Source organism: Urocampus carinirostris, chromosome 8, assembly GCF_059441175.1.
Source record: "Urocampus carinirostris isolate Australia breed hairy pipefish chromosome 8, RoL_Ucar_1.0, whole genome shotgun sequence".
NCBI lineage: Eukaryota > Metazoa > Chordata > Actinopteri > Syngnathiformes > Syngnathidae > Urocampus > Urocampus carinirostris.
The window spans coordinates 7,418,556-7,436,953 of record NC_142356.1 but is presented as its reverse complement, the minus strand read 5'-3'; the positions used below and the strand labels follow the sequence as shown (position 1 = coordinate 7,436,953).

Below are 18,398 nucleotides of genomic sequence, written 5' to 3'. Positions count from 1 at the left end.
AAAAAAAAAAAATCTCATTATCTGCACCACTTATCCTTATTAGGGTCGCGGGGGGGGCTGGGGCCCATCCCAGCCATCTCCGGGCAGTGGGCAGGGGACACCCTGAAGTGGTTGCCAGCCAATCGCAGCTGCAAATCACATTAGTTCACGCAGCTAGCTGCGTTCTTCATCGACGCACGAGCCGAGTGATCCTCCGCTAAGAGTCGTACAGCTGGGCGATTTTACGTCCGCCCGGGACGATCGGAGACCAACTCACGAAAGGGATTTTATTTTCGCCGCACCGCGGGTGCCGTTCGGTCGCTCCCGTGAGCGAACCCCTAACCCGCGGCGCGGGTACTTTCGGGCGCGATACGCACGACACCGACACAGTTACGGGGGTCCCGCGCACGTCCGCCGCCTGTCGTCGCGCCGCGCTACTGGGGTCGTCGGACGAGCGGGCTCCCCCCAGTTACGGGGGTAGCACGATCACGCCCGCCGCCTTTTCTCGCGTCGTGCCGTGTGACGCCGAGTCCGCCGCGTCCGCCGAACTCGCTCCGTCGCTTCTTCTTTTTTTTTTTTAACCATTACAGACCGCGAAGCTCTGAAGCCGCGAACATCGAACCGCGAAGTAGCGAGGTCCCACTTTTAAGTCCTTGTGTTAGGGGACCTCTAGTGTCTGCTAGAGAGCACCAGCTCAAAGAGATGGTGGACGGGGTGAGAGTAGTCCTTATTAATGTTGTCGGTTCTGCTGTGGTAATTAGAGCCATCAGTTTAATACAGACTGGGCAGAGAGCAGGAGATGGTTTTCTGGGCTGTTTTGATGACTCCTAGTAAGGTTCTACTGTAGGTAAAGCTTGTAATGTTCATGAGGTAAAAAATTAAGACTTATCACCACAGAAAAAAAGTATTACACAATGATTCCATTGAGCAGTGGTCCGCAACCTTTTCTGTACCACAGACCGGTTTGTCTGACAATATTCTCCCGGCCCAGCCCAGAAATAACAATAGTAATTATAACCGTAATAATTATTGTAACTAGTAGCCTAAATATACTTTGTATTCACTAGCCCACTACGGATCTAGAATCATTGAGAAAATGCTTTACATTTGATCTGATTGATGTTTTGGTTGAACTCTTTCCTATAATGCTCCATTTCAACGTTGTACAACGTGGCACCTTGACTTAAAATAGTGTGATGCTGAGATAAAATCTATTGACTTTTTCTTGGTCATGTACAATCCTAGTGGTGTAGTGCAGGGGTCAGGAACCGACTGCTTCTTTATGAGTAGAGATAAATCTTTGCTCATGCAACTTTCCTCTGTATCGTTTCAATTCTGATGTGCTCTATAAAGAGTTTGGTACATGCAAATCCGATGTAGCGCCGGTAGTTAAATTGGTTCAGTCCAGTATTTAAAGGGTAGTTTTTACTACAGTTTACAGTGTCCCACCAAATGACCCAATTTTGGCTGTAGCTGGCTAAGTAATCCTTTACATGGAAGCTTAGGAAACAATGGGATAAGTTTAAAGTGGTATATTTGTTTACATGGGACACGGGGCCTGGCATTATTATTATTTTATAAATGTATCAAATCATCTAGCATCACATAGTGGAATTAAATGCGCTGAAAAATTAGCTTTTGTCCGGGAGCAGGCTTGTCTGTTATATTTTGTCTTAGAATGTATGGTCTGGCCCTCTTTCCAAGTAATTTGCTATTATGTCTCTTTAGGTCAAAAACTTTACCAACATGGTCTAGTGGCGAGGGCTCGGCGCTCTCACCACCCCGATCCAGTTTTGATTCCTGTTACACCAAATACTGAGCAAATGTGGTCAGCAGCATATGTCGACTGATAAATCAATGCACACACACTCAAACATAGATTGTAAAGCTTTTATACACGGAATAAATACAGAATAGGCACAACAAGGCAACAGACGGCCCGGTGGTTGCCACTGCTGTGGAGTATTACTACCTGGGTCAGAAGAGTCCCTATTAGACAATTTTATTTATATTCTGATTTTGACATTGCCGACCTAAGTATTGTGCGATTCCTATATTATGTATATATTCTGTGGTTTTGTAATGTTTCTATTTTCCCAAATTATGATTGGACATGATGGAGTTAAAAATAGAATAGACTTCTTGTATGTTTGTGCAATGTCTCAAAATTTGGATGAAATCTATTAAAATATAATTAACCATTTTTTGTTTGTTTTTTGCTAATCCGACTAATGTCAATATCCAGTCAGGAGAGCCATACCAAGTGCCAGACCGGTACAAATATGAAACGGACCAATCATACCCGCATATCTCTTTATCTGGTTTGCACGGGAGCCATTGTGAATATTTCATTGTTATATATTTTTTCCCTTTCCAGAAGTTTTGTCCCTGAGTCATGGCGGACAGGAGAGCGGAAAAATCATGTGAAGAAGCCGGCAAATCGTTAGTTAGGCGGGAGTACGAGGCGGTGGTGAGCCACAGCAGCGACACCTTGGCGGTCCTCGCCCCCCAAGTCCAATCAGCTGGCGCCGTCCTCTCGCCCAAGACGCCTTCCGCCAACCTCCGCAGCCGTGCCCTGCTTTACCGCATCGCTGCCTTTCTTCAGTTGGTGAGTAAAGTGATTGTCTTCAAATTGCTCTTTTGCTATTGTTTTGTTTGTATAGTTCACACTTAACACTGATTTGTTTGGTGGATTGGCAGTTTTGGCGTGAACATTTGACAATATTTTACATAAGTCTCAGCCACCAAGAGAAGTTCCAATAATTTTTCCTACCTAGATAGATAGATAGATAGATACTTTATTCATCCCCGTAGGGAAATTCACACTTCCAGCAGTCTACCCTGTTGTTTATTAACAGATGAACATGATGCCCTAGGGGTGCTTGTAGCGAAGTGGATGACGTCACGCCAGTCCAAAATTTCGACATCCCTGCGGCAGATGGAAAATTTTTCTTTGTGAAAATCCAGGGATGCACCACCTCGTGTTAGCAAGTCCGCCTCCTCTCCGATTCTCCCCGGTTTTCGTGTCTCTGTTTAGCGGCGTTGAAGCCGGGTAGCTCCAGGTGGCTACACGTTAGCGTCCGGAATGCTAAACGTGAGCCACGTTTCCGCAAAACACAGCAACTGCGCTCCCTGTGCGCTTCGATGTTTTCCACCAGCACTTGATGATCTTATTTGGTCGTGAGTTCGCATTTACCATGATTACGGATGGTACCGAAAACTTATAACGCCGCTAGCCGCTTCGCTAGCTCCGGCTTTTCCTCCACCATAGGCCCCTTCATCACGCCGGCACGAGAACTGATAAACCTAAGTTTCTGTGAACCGATATAGAGAACCGAAAAATAAAAACAAACAATAAGTCCAATCAGTGTGTGAATGTATTTTTTTCTGTTAATGATCATAACAACATAAATTAAACAGCTTTGGTAAATGTGTCTCAAAAAGTAGTATGTGGCGAGACTAGAGATGACTTCCTCTATCAGTGGTTTTGATACTTCGTTTATCAGTAATACTTAGAATGACATTGAGCACCGTAACACTGACATATTGCAGAAAGAGCATATGATTATAACCGTGTTATTAATGTGAAAATACGTCACTTATTATCATAATACACATGACACATGTGCCTTGGCTGAGGAAAATAAATCTTATGAAGTGGTATTATCTTATCTGTGCACATTAGCTATAGTAAATAAAAAGAAATATACTCGTGCTGGCGATGCTGAGAAGGGAAAATATATCAAGTGAACGTAGTTGTGTTAGCGAATTATGGCCATGGAGCCCTCTCATTGCGGCACACATAAACCCAAATTATGGCAGCCCTGATTTGCTAAAGAAGTATAAAACATTAAAATAGGCATTACACCTTTGTGTATGTTTAGTACAGAAAAGTAACACATTGTATCGCAATAACAAAACTCATCTGTGGACTTGGCCGGGCAGCTGTCCATCTTTAGCTGTCAATCCTGATTAAAACGACTTTGGCAGAAAAACATCAGGAGAGCGACAAAAAGAAAGTAAATGCTTCGAATATTTCCAATGACTAGTTTCATCTGCATCTCAAATAATAACACTTCATGTCCATCTGTAGTTCTATTCTCAGAATAATAAAAGCCAATGTTAAGCAATTTTGGAAAGTACTGGAGTTGCGTAATCTTAACCGACGAACATTGATTACAAGGCTTAGATATGGATTCTCTGAATTTTTGTGATGTTTTGATCCCAGAAGAATGTCTGAAGTGTGTCCACAGTGGCCATTTTTGAATTTTCTCTTCTTTTCCCAACAGAAAAAATATGATGAAGCAGATCAGGACTGCAAACATGGTAAGACTTGTGCTGGTTTACGGGAGTGACAGTAAAGATTTAAAGATTGTTTTTTTAGAGCTGGGCAAGATTTTTTTTTACCATGATTTTAAAAGTTGGATTTTTTCTTTCTTAAAGTTTTTTGTTTTCCTTCTATCCTAGTCTTGGCAGAAGGTAGGGCAGGAGGAGACGGTTTGCTCCAGGCCAGCTTGAATTCCATGAAGTTGGACGGCAGCCTGCAGGATGTGGCGAGCATCCTTTCTAAAGCTTTGTTTGGAGAGCCCATGGTGCGTATATTTACTGTACCTTGTGAGCGCTGAGTTAGCTTTGCAGAATGTATTTAATGCGAATGTTTTATGCGAGTAAGGAATAGATGAATATATAATTCAGCAACGTTAGACGAATAAATGAATTTTGTAAATATAAGTGCATGCCCACATGTATTTTTTCAACCTGTAAAACATTCAAGGTTGACTTTGGCAGGAAACTTTAATTCAGTATTTATTTTGAAAAGATAACCATGGACAAAAAAATGAAGCTATATGAAGAAAACACCACAAAAAAGTCTTTAGTCATATATTTTCCATACATTAAGCGCACCGGACAATAAAGCACTACAGGGGGGGTGGGGTGTTTGTGGGAAAACCAAGTCTGCGGCTGTTAACCATAGTTGCGAGACCTGTTGCGACTCAATAATGATCCATATATAAGGTGCACCTTATTATAAGGCGCTTTGTCAGCTTTTGAAAAAAAAAGAAAGCTTTTAGGTACGCCTTATAGTGCGGAAAATACCGTATTCCAGATTCCAATCGTAAATATCAAGCTGCTGCGCTCCCATCATGTCCTCCAACAGGAGGCTGTGCTTTATCAAATAAATCATCTAGTGATTATTTTGGGGGAGGCTCCACCAAGTTTTTGTCTTGATGATAATGTCTCTCAAGAATAAGACATTAACAATTATAAATGGAACTCGTAATCGATCTTGATTTACTGGTAAAACAATCACACATAAAAATGTCATGTCCGTGATGTTATGTTTTCAATTGTTGTCATCTAAATTATATATATTTTTTCCTCTATTACAGAATGGCATCATTGCAAAAGACGTGTCCAGATTAAAAATTCTATTTTCAGAAATCCAGGTCAGTAAATCAACTTTCAGCACACTGCTATGTTTAGTTTCACTATAGTAATAGCCTTGACACGATAATGTGTGTGTGTGTGTTTTTTTTTTTCAGGCTGTAGGGAAAAGTGACATGGCACCAGAATATGGAGACGACCACGAGGAAGGTGGGAAAACGATTTAGGATTTAGAATTCTCAAGTTGTGCTCTTAAAGGTTTTTGCTTAATTTTCGTCAACTGTTTCGACTTTGTTCTGACAGAGATCCAAGATGGCTGGCAGTTTAGGCCCCCTCCTCGAGGAGTCACCAGCAGTGAGGAGTACACCCTCTGTAAAAGGTGATAATCATGATAGAATAAAGGGCGACAAAGTGAATACTAATTGTGAGTTCAAGAGAGGACTTAAAAAATATCAATACTGATGCTACATGAAAAAGCAATCATTGTGATGTATATTCATATATAGTAGGGATGCACTGTAACTGTTTATTTTTTTTCGTATCGATAAATTCACCGATAACCAGTAACTTTTTTTAACTGTAGGCTATATTTTGTTAAAAACACCTACATAATCAAATTAGTTTAATGTGTGTCTTTACTTACATTTATCTCTAAAAAAAAAAACATTATACACCCTCGGTAAAGTTTATCAATCATTTGATCATTCATTGCAGTGGTTGTCTGTAATAACTACAATAAAAATATATTGTTATGAGGCAGCACGGCAGCGCAGTGGTTAGCGTGTGTGCAGCACAGTTCTGAGGTCATGAGACCGAACCTCCTGTGTGGAGTTTGCATGCTCTCCCCGTGCTTGTGTGGGTTTCCTCTGGGCACTCCGGTTTCCTCCCACTTTCCAAAAACATGCATTTCAGGTTAATTGGCCAGTTCAAAGTGTCCCTCGATGCGAATGAGCGAGGGAATTGTCTGTCCCTGTGTGCCCTGCGACTGGCTGGCAACCAGTTCAGGGTGTCCCCTGCCCGCTGCCCGAAGATAGCTGGGATGGGCTCCAGCACCCCCGCGACCCTACTGAGGGTAAGCGGGGCAGATAATGGATGGATGGATGTTATGAGTACCACAACGCTGAAATTCGGTAGGAAGTGCCAAGTATTTTAACTGTGTTCATAATGTGAAAATGTCACTTCAAAACATACTATTTTCAAGTATCTCCATCACTGAAAAGCACGCATGGCTAAGAAAAATATATCGCTTATTCTTATCAAGTGGCATTATCTTGGCTGTATACTTTGGTAACCATAATACACAAAAAGAACTGTACAAATCTAAAGCTACTCGAGCACATACTTAAGAGGTATAGACACGACCAAGTTAGATAATAATGCTAGAGATCATAAAAATATTCTCATGAGGAACATAAATAATAAGAATTTTTTTCTTACAAGTAGTGTCTGCAGACTGAATATTATTGCATGGCGTCAAGTGACTCATTTCCAGTCCTCTCTTTTCTCGGACGACAACTGACGTCATTTTTTGGGGCCGTTAGTGGCTAATGAGATGTCCATATGAGACCACAGGCGATTTTTCAGAATGGAAAAAGGAAACAAAACATAATCAATGGAACTTACGCCGAAACACATTCTTCTGATCCAGGTACTTGGAGCAAGGTCTCTGTCGATACGGGGCCCAATGCACGTCAGCCCATTCGCAAGAGGAGCTTATGGAATGGCAGAAGCGCTACGCTTCTCGCCTCATTCGTCTCAAGCAACAGCAGGAGAGCAAACATTTCACCGAGAATTACATGGAGACACTTATAGAGAAGTGGATGAACTCTCTCTCCCCTGAAAAAGTGGTATGTGTCTCTTCAAGATATGAAACAAAAAGCAAGAATTTCACATTTATTTAATAGTTATTAACAAATTGCGTTGGCGTATGAATACATTTGCAAAGAAATTTGTCCTCTTCCTTTTGAAAGTGCAGACATTCTGGAAAGCATTTGCTGAATCTTTTACACACCAATATGTTTTTATTTTCGAAGTACTTTTTACAGTTATACTGCATATTACTTGGCTGGGTTTTTAAAATCCTGTCAACACCTGTCCTCTATTTTCAGTTAAGTGACTGTTTGGAAGGAGTCCGAGTTGATACCAGCTCAAGCCTCTCTGTTACCGTTACTACCAAAAAATCCTTCCACTCTTGGACATTCTCGCTGTTTTGCAAGGTAAATAAGATGTGTTTTTTTTTTTAAATTGAAATTTCAAACACAGTCATACCTCTACTTAGGAATTTAATTCGTTCCGGGAGTAGATTTGTAACCTAAAACATTTGTAAGCAGAGGCGCCTTTTCAATGTAAATTCGCTAATCCGTTCAAAGAAATGCAAAAGCATGATTTTTTTTTTAGAATAAATGATAAAAAAGCATCAGAACATAAAACAAGTTACAAAAGAAATTACAATACCACAAAAAAACGAGAGGCACACAATGTAAAAGTTCAAAGAATAAAGGAAATAACAAAAATTTTCTCCTACTTTTTAACAGGCCTCTTTCGTTTACTGGTCCTCAGCAGTGTTTTTGGGATCCTGTAATTTCGGTAATTTATTTTCCCTTCATCCACAGAAGTAACAACCTCTCCATCTCATCATTCATAGGTGATTGTTTCTTTGAAATGACTGAGAGGCCTGTGGAAGGAGCCCTACATTTTAGCACTTCCTTCTGTTTAATAATCGTGGCAATCGTAGATGTATTACGGCCATATATTTTGGCGACATCACAAATACGCATCCCCTTTTCATACCGTTCAATTATTTCCTGCTTGGTTGCAATGTCCAGAAAAACTCTTTTCCTTTTTTTTCTCCTTGCTGCTCACTTTTCCGAATGTCGTGCTTGAGGTCCATCGTTAATGTTTCGTATCGCTAGCATATAGTAGAGTACAGTACTATTTACAGAGCGGGAATGAGACCGGAAGTGGATACAAAGAGGAAGTGGGCACAAAGAATAAGCAGTAGGTACAGTACCGCGGAGTGCCGAAAAGCAGCGTGCACGGTGCTGGTCTGTATATATAAAATTCATTCTATCAATCCAACTACCCTGGTCATATCCCTCAATAGGGGTGACCGACAGCAAGACAAACACATACAAAAACAAAGAAAATAAAAAAGGGGAAAAAAATAGCAAAAAACACACCAAAATGTTTTGATCCATGGCCAACCCAAATGCCCAAAGACCCAAACAAGTTAAGCACCTCGGCACCTAAGTCGGTAATGCTTTCGTCCCTCCAGATGAAACAAGACACAAGAAAGCGGCCATGTCACTCGGGTCAGGGCGACACAACACTCTTCTGTTCAACAGCAGGGCCCGACAGCTTTCACTGGTTTACCCCTGCCGCATCATACGCGTGCCCTGCCCATGCTTTAGAACGCGTCCAAAACATCCCACTATCCTTTTAGAACACCTCTCCATTCATTCCTATCACCAACAAGAGCTCTCGCTTCCACTATATTTAGACCTCTTTCCTGCAGTGCACTCATAACACCATCCTTCCACGTCAAGCGCGGCCTTCCTGTTGGTCTCCTTCCATTTACTTTTGCAAAAAAAAAATTGTACAGTGAGGTATTTTTTTTTACACTCAGTTTGCTCGTAACCTGAAAAATTTGTATGTAGAGACGTTCGTAAGTAGAGGTATGACTGTAGTTCTAATGAGCATAATCAAGGTTCCCGCAGATCTTTAAAAAGTCTTAAAAGGCATTTAATGCATTATTCTAAAATTCAGGCATTAATTTGCATTAAGATGTCTTAAATCAAATTACTGAAAGTCCTAAAAATGTTTAAACATTAATAAGATTTATACTAATTTGAACTTAAAAGAGTCAGTAACATTTATCAATTATCTTATTTTAATAATTCACCGATTTACTTTCGTGGCAACATGGCATGACCACAATGACGAAACTATCAAAACAGTGATGTGGTTTCAGTCGAGCCTTTTAGAGCATACGCATGTTTTAAGTCTACTCACAATAAACATAACGACTTCGGTCAGAGACGTATACTTTGGACCGTGCGAAAGTTTAAATTTCATGAAAAGCGGCTATCATACTTTTCTCGTCATGGCTCAAAGCTGTGCCGGGTAATGTGTACAAGGTACCATGTATTGTGTACAAGAAATATTTGTGTTTTTTTGTCTTTGTTTAGTTTCTTTCAAATGTGGGATTTTGTGAACTTGGTCATAAATTTTATTTCAAAAGGCATTAAAAAAGTCTAACTTAAGCGGTAGAAACCCTGACAATGCAAATGTTCGCATTAGAAATTAACTACTATTTACAAGCAAAACAAATACAACTCATTTCTTGTTACCAAACCAAGTATTTTCTCTTTTGTGTGTGTGTGTGTCTGAGCAGCCTCCTCGAAAGTTATGTCGCATCGCCCTCCTATACGATGCCCACAGACCACACTTTTCCATCACTGGAGTCTCTGCAGGGGAGCAGATACAATCCGTGTCTGCCGGCGCCCAGGAGTGGACTCCATGTGAAGAAACAGCAGGTAGGCTATTTGTTATATGATATTCAGAAGTAAAAAATGCATTTCTTTATCTTAAAGCTCCAGTGGGTATTATTTAGCAACACCGGTGGTGTAAAAATGTGTTATTCATTTCAATAGATCACTCTTCATTTAAATACTAAGTACTAAGCATGGTTTTTTGAATGACACATAGGTTAAGAAATTAATAATTATGCTACACAAGTTGAAGAAGCTAATTGGATGGCCGCTGTTTGGCCGCCATCCAATTTCAGTGGAACCTCGGTTCCCAACCATAATCCGTTCCAGAACCCTGTTCAAAAACCGATTTGGTCGATCACCGAAAATCGTTTTTGCCATTAAAAGTAATTTAAAATCGTTTTAATCTGTTCCAACACTCTGAATGTTTAACATGAACGTAAACATGAAGCTAACCCAGGCTAATCGTACGTTCGCGTTAGCGTAATCTTCCGTACGAAAGATTACGCTAACATGAACGTGCAAAAATAAAAAAAGGATTATGAATAGGATTTCTTACCTTTGTGGTGGACGGTGGGGAGAGAAATATCCTCAAAAGTTTTTCAACCTCTTCCAAAACTTGCGGCAGTTGCTTGCTTATCGCGCTAACTTCCTTAGCCGCATCACTCGATTTCACAGCCTCTTTATTCTTTACTATCGTACTGATAGTAGATTTAGCCATGCTGTATTCACTAGCAAGATCGGAAATTCGTACACCTCTTTCATATTTAGCTATTATGTCTTTCTTCAAGGCAATAGTTGTACAAACAACTTGTCTTTTTTCACCTGTCCTGCTTGCACCGACCTTCTTCGGAGGCATAATTAAGGGCTAAAATACCCGTACGCCGCTCAGCATCGCACCCTAGCGTACCGGCGTTCGAACTCCGATTTTTTGACCGAACAGCGAAGCAAGAATTTCTCGAAATTTTTGGTCGAACACCGATTTGTCCGAACTGAGAGGCGTTCGAAAACCGAGGTTCCACTGTACTACGAATGCTCGTATAAACATATTGCCAATGTATCCTGTTGGTGCTTTTACCACTGGCCTCTCACCTTCCATATCTGAGTTCTGCATGTGATAGTTGCCAAATCCAATGATTTGGGTATCTTCCACCTTTTTTCTCCACTGTTTCCTTCTCTAGTTACCGATGCTAGCCACTTGGCCTGCAGGCAATGGCTCACTGTTATTGTTATCTGCTCCTGCATCGTCATTCAGTGTCTTTCGCCTTCGACAGCTGCTCATGGAAGTCGTTGAGTCTATGATTTAGGCTTCTGGCGCTTTTACCCCACTGTTTCCCTCTCGAGCTCTTCATGTTAGCCACTCGGCTGCAGTCTATGGCTCGCTGTTATTGTTAGCTGCTACGTTTAAATAAAACTTTCTTTGTCCTTGAGTGTCACTCTCCTTCCACAGGAGGTCTTGCAGGCGAATGTCAATGAGTTTTGCAATTAAGGGTCCCGATGTTTGACAAATGTAATCTTTTACTGGCCTGTCTAGTAGCAAAGTGTTGTGCATATTTACCGTCTCTTATCATCTCCAGCTTTTTGCTCTTTTCATTCACTTGGGGTTTATCCAATTTGCTCTGTTTTTTTGTTGTCGCTCCTGGGGATTAACAGTATCCTTGATGTCCTGCCTCTGATTGAATTTCATACTTGCCAGAAAAGAAAATATGGAAGTAGGCCTCCAAATTTTGAGGCATCCTTCGGGCTTCTGTAGCTTGTCTTGTTTGAATGCACACGCTTTAGATGACTTCTAAGTAATTACGACCTCTAGTGGTGAATTATTACACTCTTCACTTTAACACAGTATTTTATTTATTGCTTTTGCTGTGTTTACAGTGGCGGTAGACAATGGTATAGACCACTGTGTTTACATAGTCACAGTGTACTTCAGCACAGAGATCTTCGGCACCTTCAGACAGACCATAGTTTTCGATTTTGGCTCTGAACCAGTTCTGATGCAGCGAATCATGGTGGATGCTGCCTCGATCGAAGGTATGATTATTTAATGAAATAATCCTTCAATGGACGGATGAATTAGACTGTAAGCATTTTTCCTTTGTAGATATAGAACATCTGATGGCAGCCAGACAACAGCTCTTGATAACCGCAAAACGTTGGGATTCGTCCTGCAAGACGCTCGTCGGGTTCACGCCGAACGAGACCATGTGTGATCTAGAGCGCAGCCTTCTTTCCCGCTATCAAATCCCGCTGTCGGCCGACCAGCTCTTTACTCAGTCCGTTCTGGACAAGACGCTGACCAGGGAAAATTACCAGGCCCGGCTGCATGACCTTCTCTACATCGAGGAGATTGCACAGTTTAAAGAAGTTAGCAAGTGAGTATTTTTTTTGTTTTAAATGTACAAGAGTCTTGCTTTAATTCAATATAAATTGTATAATCTGAACTAATGAATGAAGCAGAGTTTTTTGTCTGCCTGACATTGCGTTAGTATTTATTATTTGATTATCCTACCACCGTTTATTAAACATAAGACACATTACTTTTTTGTTTTAACCTACCACAAGGAGTCATTGTTGATTTTAAATTCCACCTTCACAGTTAAACTTTTGGTAGGGGTGGATAAGATTCCCTTGGGAGAGGGGCATATAAAGAAATATAACCCTACTTAAAGCGCCCCAGTATGTCATATTTGACCACTAGATGGCACTGTATTGTCTAATGCGAATGAAGACTAGTGCGCCAGAACAAAGCGTATCAGCAATATTTCAGGCTTACAATGTGGCAACCATAGGTAGAGATTCCACAATGTAAAAAAAATTAGATATTGCAAATTTTTTGACCTATGATTTTTTTATTATATTTAAGAAAAAAATAACATTAGTATGATAGTTCACGTATTTTTGCCTAGTATTCAAACACATTTTTTTTTTTACTGAGTGAAAGTTTTTTTGCACTACTAGGAGGTACTAAATATTACGCATGCACAGGTAAAATTATATATTCAGTTATTTATCTGTGGACTAATCTTAAATATCCTTTTCAAAGACAATTAGTTGGCAGAATTACTCCTTTCCAACATAAAACATTAAACAGATATTAAGACACGTTGTCTGATATGGGAGCTGGAATATAATTTATGTTCTAAATTGATCAATTTTCTGTATTGTCTTATTTTTGAAGGATTTCCTCTTACACACAAGACAAGGCTGATTTATTTTTGTGTGTGTGTCTTGCAAGGTTTAACATCAAAGTAAACCTACAGCTGGTATCCAGCTTCATGCTGACTGGCATTTCCGTTGGAGCCAAGTATGCCCAGAATGGACAACTCTTTGCACGTTTTAAACTCACAAAAACACTGTCTGAGGTATCATTGATTTTGTTAAATAACCATTGTTGTATCGCTAAAGATCCACACTCTGGTTCAATGCATCTGCATTTCCTTCAACTCTCAGGACACACTGGCAGGACGGCTAGTAATGACCAAGGTGAATTCTGTTCTCTTCCTGCCCTTGGGCTTGGAAGGTGCCAGCCTTCAGGCTCCTCCGGGGGTCAAAGAGCGCGTCTATGAAGCTGTGATCGAGGAGAAGACCAAGGAGTATATTTTCCTCAGGATCTGCAAAGACTGCTGTGATGAACTTGGACTACTGCCTGACAGGAAAATCCAGGTCAGTGATTGCGCACTCACCTGACTTAAATTGTTTGTTTAAAATTGGTTTCCATTTCTCTTTGAGGGTTTAGTTAATTATCCCGCCCCTTTCTGTCATTGTTTGCATGCTATCCTCATTAAAATATGGAAACCTATAATTGTTTGGATAGTTTGACCTATTTATCTGCTTACTGTGATATGTCGTTTGTGCATTAGGTGGAGCTCCAATTCCAGCTGAACAGGCTTCCACTGTGTGAAATGCATTACGCCCTGGACCGCATCAAAGACAGTAAAGACAGTAGCTTTCTCTTCCCTGATGTTAGCCTTGTCCCGACCATTCCCTGGAGCCCCAACAGGTAATTTGCAATTGGTAATGCTATCTGAACACAACACCCGTTAATTCGATTTTACGATTAATTCAAATTGCTGGAGCCAAGTGTAGGTACTGTAGTTAACCTCTTTTTAACCAAGCTTGCAGATTGCTGGATTTGATATTTACAGTAGACCCCCGGGATAGGACATTAATCCATTCTGAGGTGGGGATGGCGAGGGGAAATTGCCGTTTGGTGGGTAGTAAAACTTTTGGTACTAATGCGCTCTGAACCCCTGGTACCCTAGATAAAGTATTTTATTTTAAAAATCTCCAGCTCCTTGTTTTGACGTTTACGGAAAAAAAAAAAAATCTTGTTCCCTACAAACGTCTCATTTTGTTTCAACAAATTAATTGAAAAAAACAAAAAACAACCCATAAATGTTCTCTTACTCACGCTTCAGCCATTTCAACAAATAAGCACCTTTTTCAAAAGGCCCCCAAAAAATCTCCAAGTAGGTTGTCTTTTAACCCTATAATTAACACGGGACTTTTTTCTTGGACCGTCAGGCAGTGGGACGAACAGCTGGATCCGCGTCTGAACGCCAAGCAGAAGGAAGCCATTCTGGCCATTACCACCCCACTTTCCATGCCCCTGCCTCCCGTCCTCATCATCGGACCCTACGGCACCGGCAAGACTTTCACTTTGGCTCAGGCCGTCAAGCACATCCTCCGCCAGGAAACGAGCAGGTATTGTTGTTTACCTGCACTCTTGGATTGCCGTAATTACTGGGTTGATAGTGCGTAAAACCGCAATGAATTATGCAACGGCATGTAACGTGTACATCGCGCAGTCCTTGATTAAAAATTAAATACATGACAAGTTCAGTTTTTTTTTCTCAGCTAAACATCGACAACATAGATCATGAAGGCAACAAACCGTTTTTGAGTGAAGCCAGGTAGCAAATGGAACATGTAGTTTTCGTTTTCACTCTGAATGCATCTAATATTCAATGCTGTGGCTTAATTATTGATGTTTTAAAAGGCAAGACAAGCGGAGGTGAAAGGTTTAGTGACATACATTTACTTATGTCTTTGAGCGGTAAATACTGTGACATATTTTGCACTTCAGTAGCACATCGTGCTTTTGCTATTACTTATAAGTTAAAATCTTCTTTGGATCAACCTATATATTTTGGTTTTAGCTCTCGTTTATGTTCACTCATCAAATTAGCACGCAAAAAGTCTAGTCTTGTATTGTATTGGTTGTGGAATGCTGGCTCAGGGAATATCCTTTGAAATGTGCTGTTTTTCTTTGCAACACGTTAGAAATTAACTATTGATTAAAACAGAAAATAATTTGCCTAATGTTTTCAGCAAATCCAAAGTCTGATTTCTGTGCGGCTTGTCTTTTATCTCCACAGCAGAGTTCTGATCTGCACCCACTCCAACAGTGCAGCTGACCTTTACATTAAGGACTACCTTCATCCTTATGTTGAAGCAGGAAATCCACACGCCAGACCTCTCAGGTACATATATGCTCAATAAATGCCCAGTTTGCATTAGTGACCCTGATTGTTGTAAAAAATACTTCATTTTGATAATACGCTTTTGATTCACTAGTCATGTGCTATCTCATAAACATGATTTTGTTTTAAAGACTTTAAAAATGTATAAATATGTTACATAACTTGAAAAGCTAAAATGTTTAGCCACCATCTTACGACTTGGGAAGCTCAAATGACCTGTCAGCGTGTTGCCTTTAATTTAACGTTACCATACACCCTGCATGTGATGGTCGCCGATTCTCTGGATTATTTGAATTATTTTCTCCTGTTTCCTTCTCGGGCCACTCATGTTGGCCACTTGACTGCAAGTCATGGCTCACTGCTAGCTGCTATTGTTATTGTTGGCTGTTCACTGTAAATGAAGTTTTCTTAGTCCTTTAGTGTGACTCGCAATTGTCGCTGGGTTCTGTGATTTAGGGTTCCGACCTAGACAAATTCTGGTTTGCCCTTGCATTCTTTGACTGGCCTGTTTGAATTGAGGAATTCACTCTTAATTTGTGTCCTTGAATTTTTGTTGAGATTTTTTTATTTCAAATTTACTCATCTTTTCTTTTAGGGTATACTTCCGGAACCGCTGGGTGAAGACGGTCCATCCAGTGGTGCAGCAGTACTGTCTGATCGCCAACACACAGGTCACTTTCAAAATGCCAACAAGGGACGATATCCTCAGGCATCGTGTAGTTGTGGTCACACTCGGCACATCCCAATACCTCTGCCAGCTCGACTTGGAGCCTGGTGAGACGCATAATATGCTATATACAGGCTCAAAAAAGACATAGTTTTGGGTTTCATAATTTTCTGGAGGTTTGATTTACTTGATCACAAACTTTTCCTATTAATGTCAAATAGTCCTCGCCTCGCGCTATTAGGGGCTTTGTTGCATGGGAACACCATCTGCCTGTTTTAATGTATTTTACATCATTAGACTGCTCCCCGCATTCGATAGCTAGGCCTCGCCGATCGTTTGACGGTGATGTAAACACTTGGGAACAGAAGCAATTGCTGCTAAACGTCTAACAAATTGCTATCTTGTATCCTCAAAAGACACTTTGGCTTTTTAATGAGACTAGACTTGTTAATTTATTTTGTGTGGGAAATGGGATTTTACTTGTAGGTAAATAGTAAAGAGTGAAATTGTCCTTATTGTCAATGATCACAACATAGTGAACATTGTTTACATGTAGACATGGCAATCAAGGATAAACATTTAACAGAAGACTTGAAAGATAAAAATAAGATCAAATCAACATATAGGGATAGATATGTAATATCTACAAGATTTTAGAGATAACAGAGTGAAATTAATGTGTTTGTCTGTTCCACACAGGCTCGTTCACTCATATCCTGTTGGATGAAGCAGCCCAGGCTATGGAGTGTGAAACGATCTTGCCTTTTGCATTAGCTAGCAGCAGTACCCGCATTGTGTTGGCTGGAGATCATATGCAGGTTAGTTCCCAAGTAAAACGGAATATTGATTTCTGGTGTTTTGTGTGACATTTGATTGTTGTTTACTTACATACATGTCCTGATATTATTGATTCTTTGAGTAACTCAAATTGAGGTACCTGTGAGGAACTGTTTTGGTATAGCACAAGCTCATGAAGCCATGCTGAAATTGTTTTTTATAGAATTGAAATGCATATGATGCTTCCTACTCCTTTCCGGACATCTTACATTAACATTGTTTTTTTTCTCATCTTCGAATGTTTTTGTATTCATTCAAATGACCAATCTCATGTCATTGTGGTTTTCTTCTAATTCACAGCTCAGTCCGTTTGTGTACAGCGAGTTTGCCCGTGAGCGAAACCTGCACGTGTCTTTGTTGGACCGACTGTATGAGCACTACCCTGCTGAATTTCCGTGCCGCATCCTTCTGTGCGAGAACTACCGCTCCCATGAAGCTATTATCAAGTAGGTTTAAGGATTCTGTGTGTTGGCCTTGTGAGAGGTAGACAATTATAGATTGATTCAATTTTTGAATATGCTGATACAGTCTCTTGAATCCTATACTTTGACAATAAATGTGATCGAAACATGTAGACTTATCTAATTTTTGGTGCTTGCAAATTCCAAAGAATCTAATATTATTTTTAAACTGGCTTTTTGTTGTATTTTTATCATTCTTTTTCTTTGTTTTCACATTGCAGCTACACTTCAGAGTTGTTTTATGATGGCAAGCTGATGGCAAGTGGAAAGCAGCCGTCTCACAAGGACTTCTATCCTCTAACCTTCTTCACGGCACGAGGTGAAGACGTCCAGGAGAAGAACAGCACCGCCTACTACAATAATGCTGAGGTACTTGGGAATGAGTCAATGATTTCTTCGAGTTAAGTATTTTTCTAAATATTTTTCCAGGCTTTTATGTGCGAAAAGATCAACGTTTTAAGTCAAGTCACATTTATTTATATAGCCCTTAATCACAAAAAAATGTCTCAAAGGACTGCACCGGATTACAATTACACCATTACCTGATCTTAAACCAACATGTGGGCAAGGAAAAACTCAAAACCTCACAAGTGGTAATCCCCCTTCTAGGATGACCAGGGTGGAATCGATTTAGCTTTGACTTACAGTACACAAACATAGTAAACATCAATAAAAGAGAACACTAGGTGATGGGGAAGTTGGAAGCCGTAGTGATGTTCCAAGATATAATGAAACTTGAAACAATATATATTTTTTTGATTTTCCAGGTGTTTGAGATAGTGGAGCGAGTGGAGGAGTTGCGCAAGAAGTGGCCTGTAGCCTGGGGAAAGCTTGACGAAGGCAGCATCGGCGTGGTTTCACCCTATTGGGACCAGGTCTTTCGTATTCGGGCCGAGCTCCGGAAAAAGAGAATGCATGAGGTCAGCGTGGAACGAGTGCTCAATGTCCAAGGTAATTACAATCTTTTATCGCCCTTTTTAGTAGCTTTTCTCCGCTAGCTGCTAAGATCAGCCACTTACACCAGCTTGCTCTGCCTTTTTTTGGTTGCTCGCCAGCGCTATTAGTAATTTTTAAGAAAGGGGAACTCTTTTTTTTG

The 18,398-nt window shown here is 40.5% G+C and overlaps 1 protein-coding gene across 2 annotated transcripts in view; it reads left to right on the top strand.

Moving 5' to 3' along the window:
• The window catches only part of helz (helicase with zinc finger), a 35,998-nt gene that overhangs the window by 3,299 nt on the left and 14,301 nt on the right, over positions 1-18,398 (top strand). The window contains exons 2-22 of one of the 2 annotated variants that reach the window (XM_088341479.1): positions 2,357-2,587; positions 4,269-4,305; positions 4,447-4,571; positions 5,370-5,426; positions 5,523-5,574; positions 5,668-5,743; positions 7,013-7,211; positions 7,473-7,580; positions 9,758-9,899; positions 11,730-11,885; positions 11,956-12,226; positions 13,090-13,216; positions 13,305-13,517; positions 13,715-13,854; positions 14,379-14,558; positions 15,236-15,337; positions 15,933-16,111; positions 16,704-16,822; positions 17,142-17,287; positions 17,524-17,671; positions 18,070-18,253. In XM_088341479.1, coding sequence (XP_088197605.1) covers positions 2,375-2,587; positions 4,269-4,305; positions 4,447-4,571; positions 5,370-5,426; positions 5,523-5,574; positions 5,668-5,743; positions 7,013-7,211; positions 7,473-7,580; positions 9,758-9,899; positions 11,730-11,885; positions 11,956-12,226; positions 13,090-13,216; positions 13,305-13,517; positions 13,715-13,854; positions 14,379-14,558; positions 15,236-15,337; positions 15,933-16,111; positions 16,704-16,822; positions 17,142-17,287; positions 17,524-17,671; positions 18,070-18,253 — 2,974 coding nt within the window. In that variant the 5' untranslated portion in view covers positions 2,357-2,374. Of the gene's footprint in view, positions 1-2,356; positions 2,588-4,268; positions 4,306-4,446; positions 4,572-5,369; positions 5,427-5,522; positions 5,575-5,667; positions 5,744-7,012; positions 7,212-7,472; positions 7,581-9,757; positions 9,900-11,729; positions 11,886-11,955; positions 12,227-13,089; positions 13,217-13,304; positions 13,518-13,714; positions 13,855-14,378; positions 14,559-15,232; positions 15,338-15,932; positions 16,112-16,703; positions 16,823-17,141; positions 17,288-17,523; positions 17,672-18,069; positions 18,254-18,398 lie in introns of both variants that reach the window. The other variant, XM_088341478.1, reaches the window with a different exon arrangement.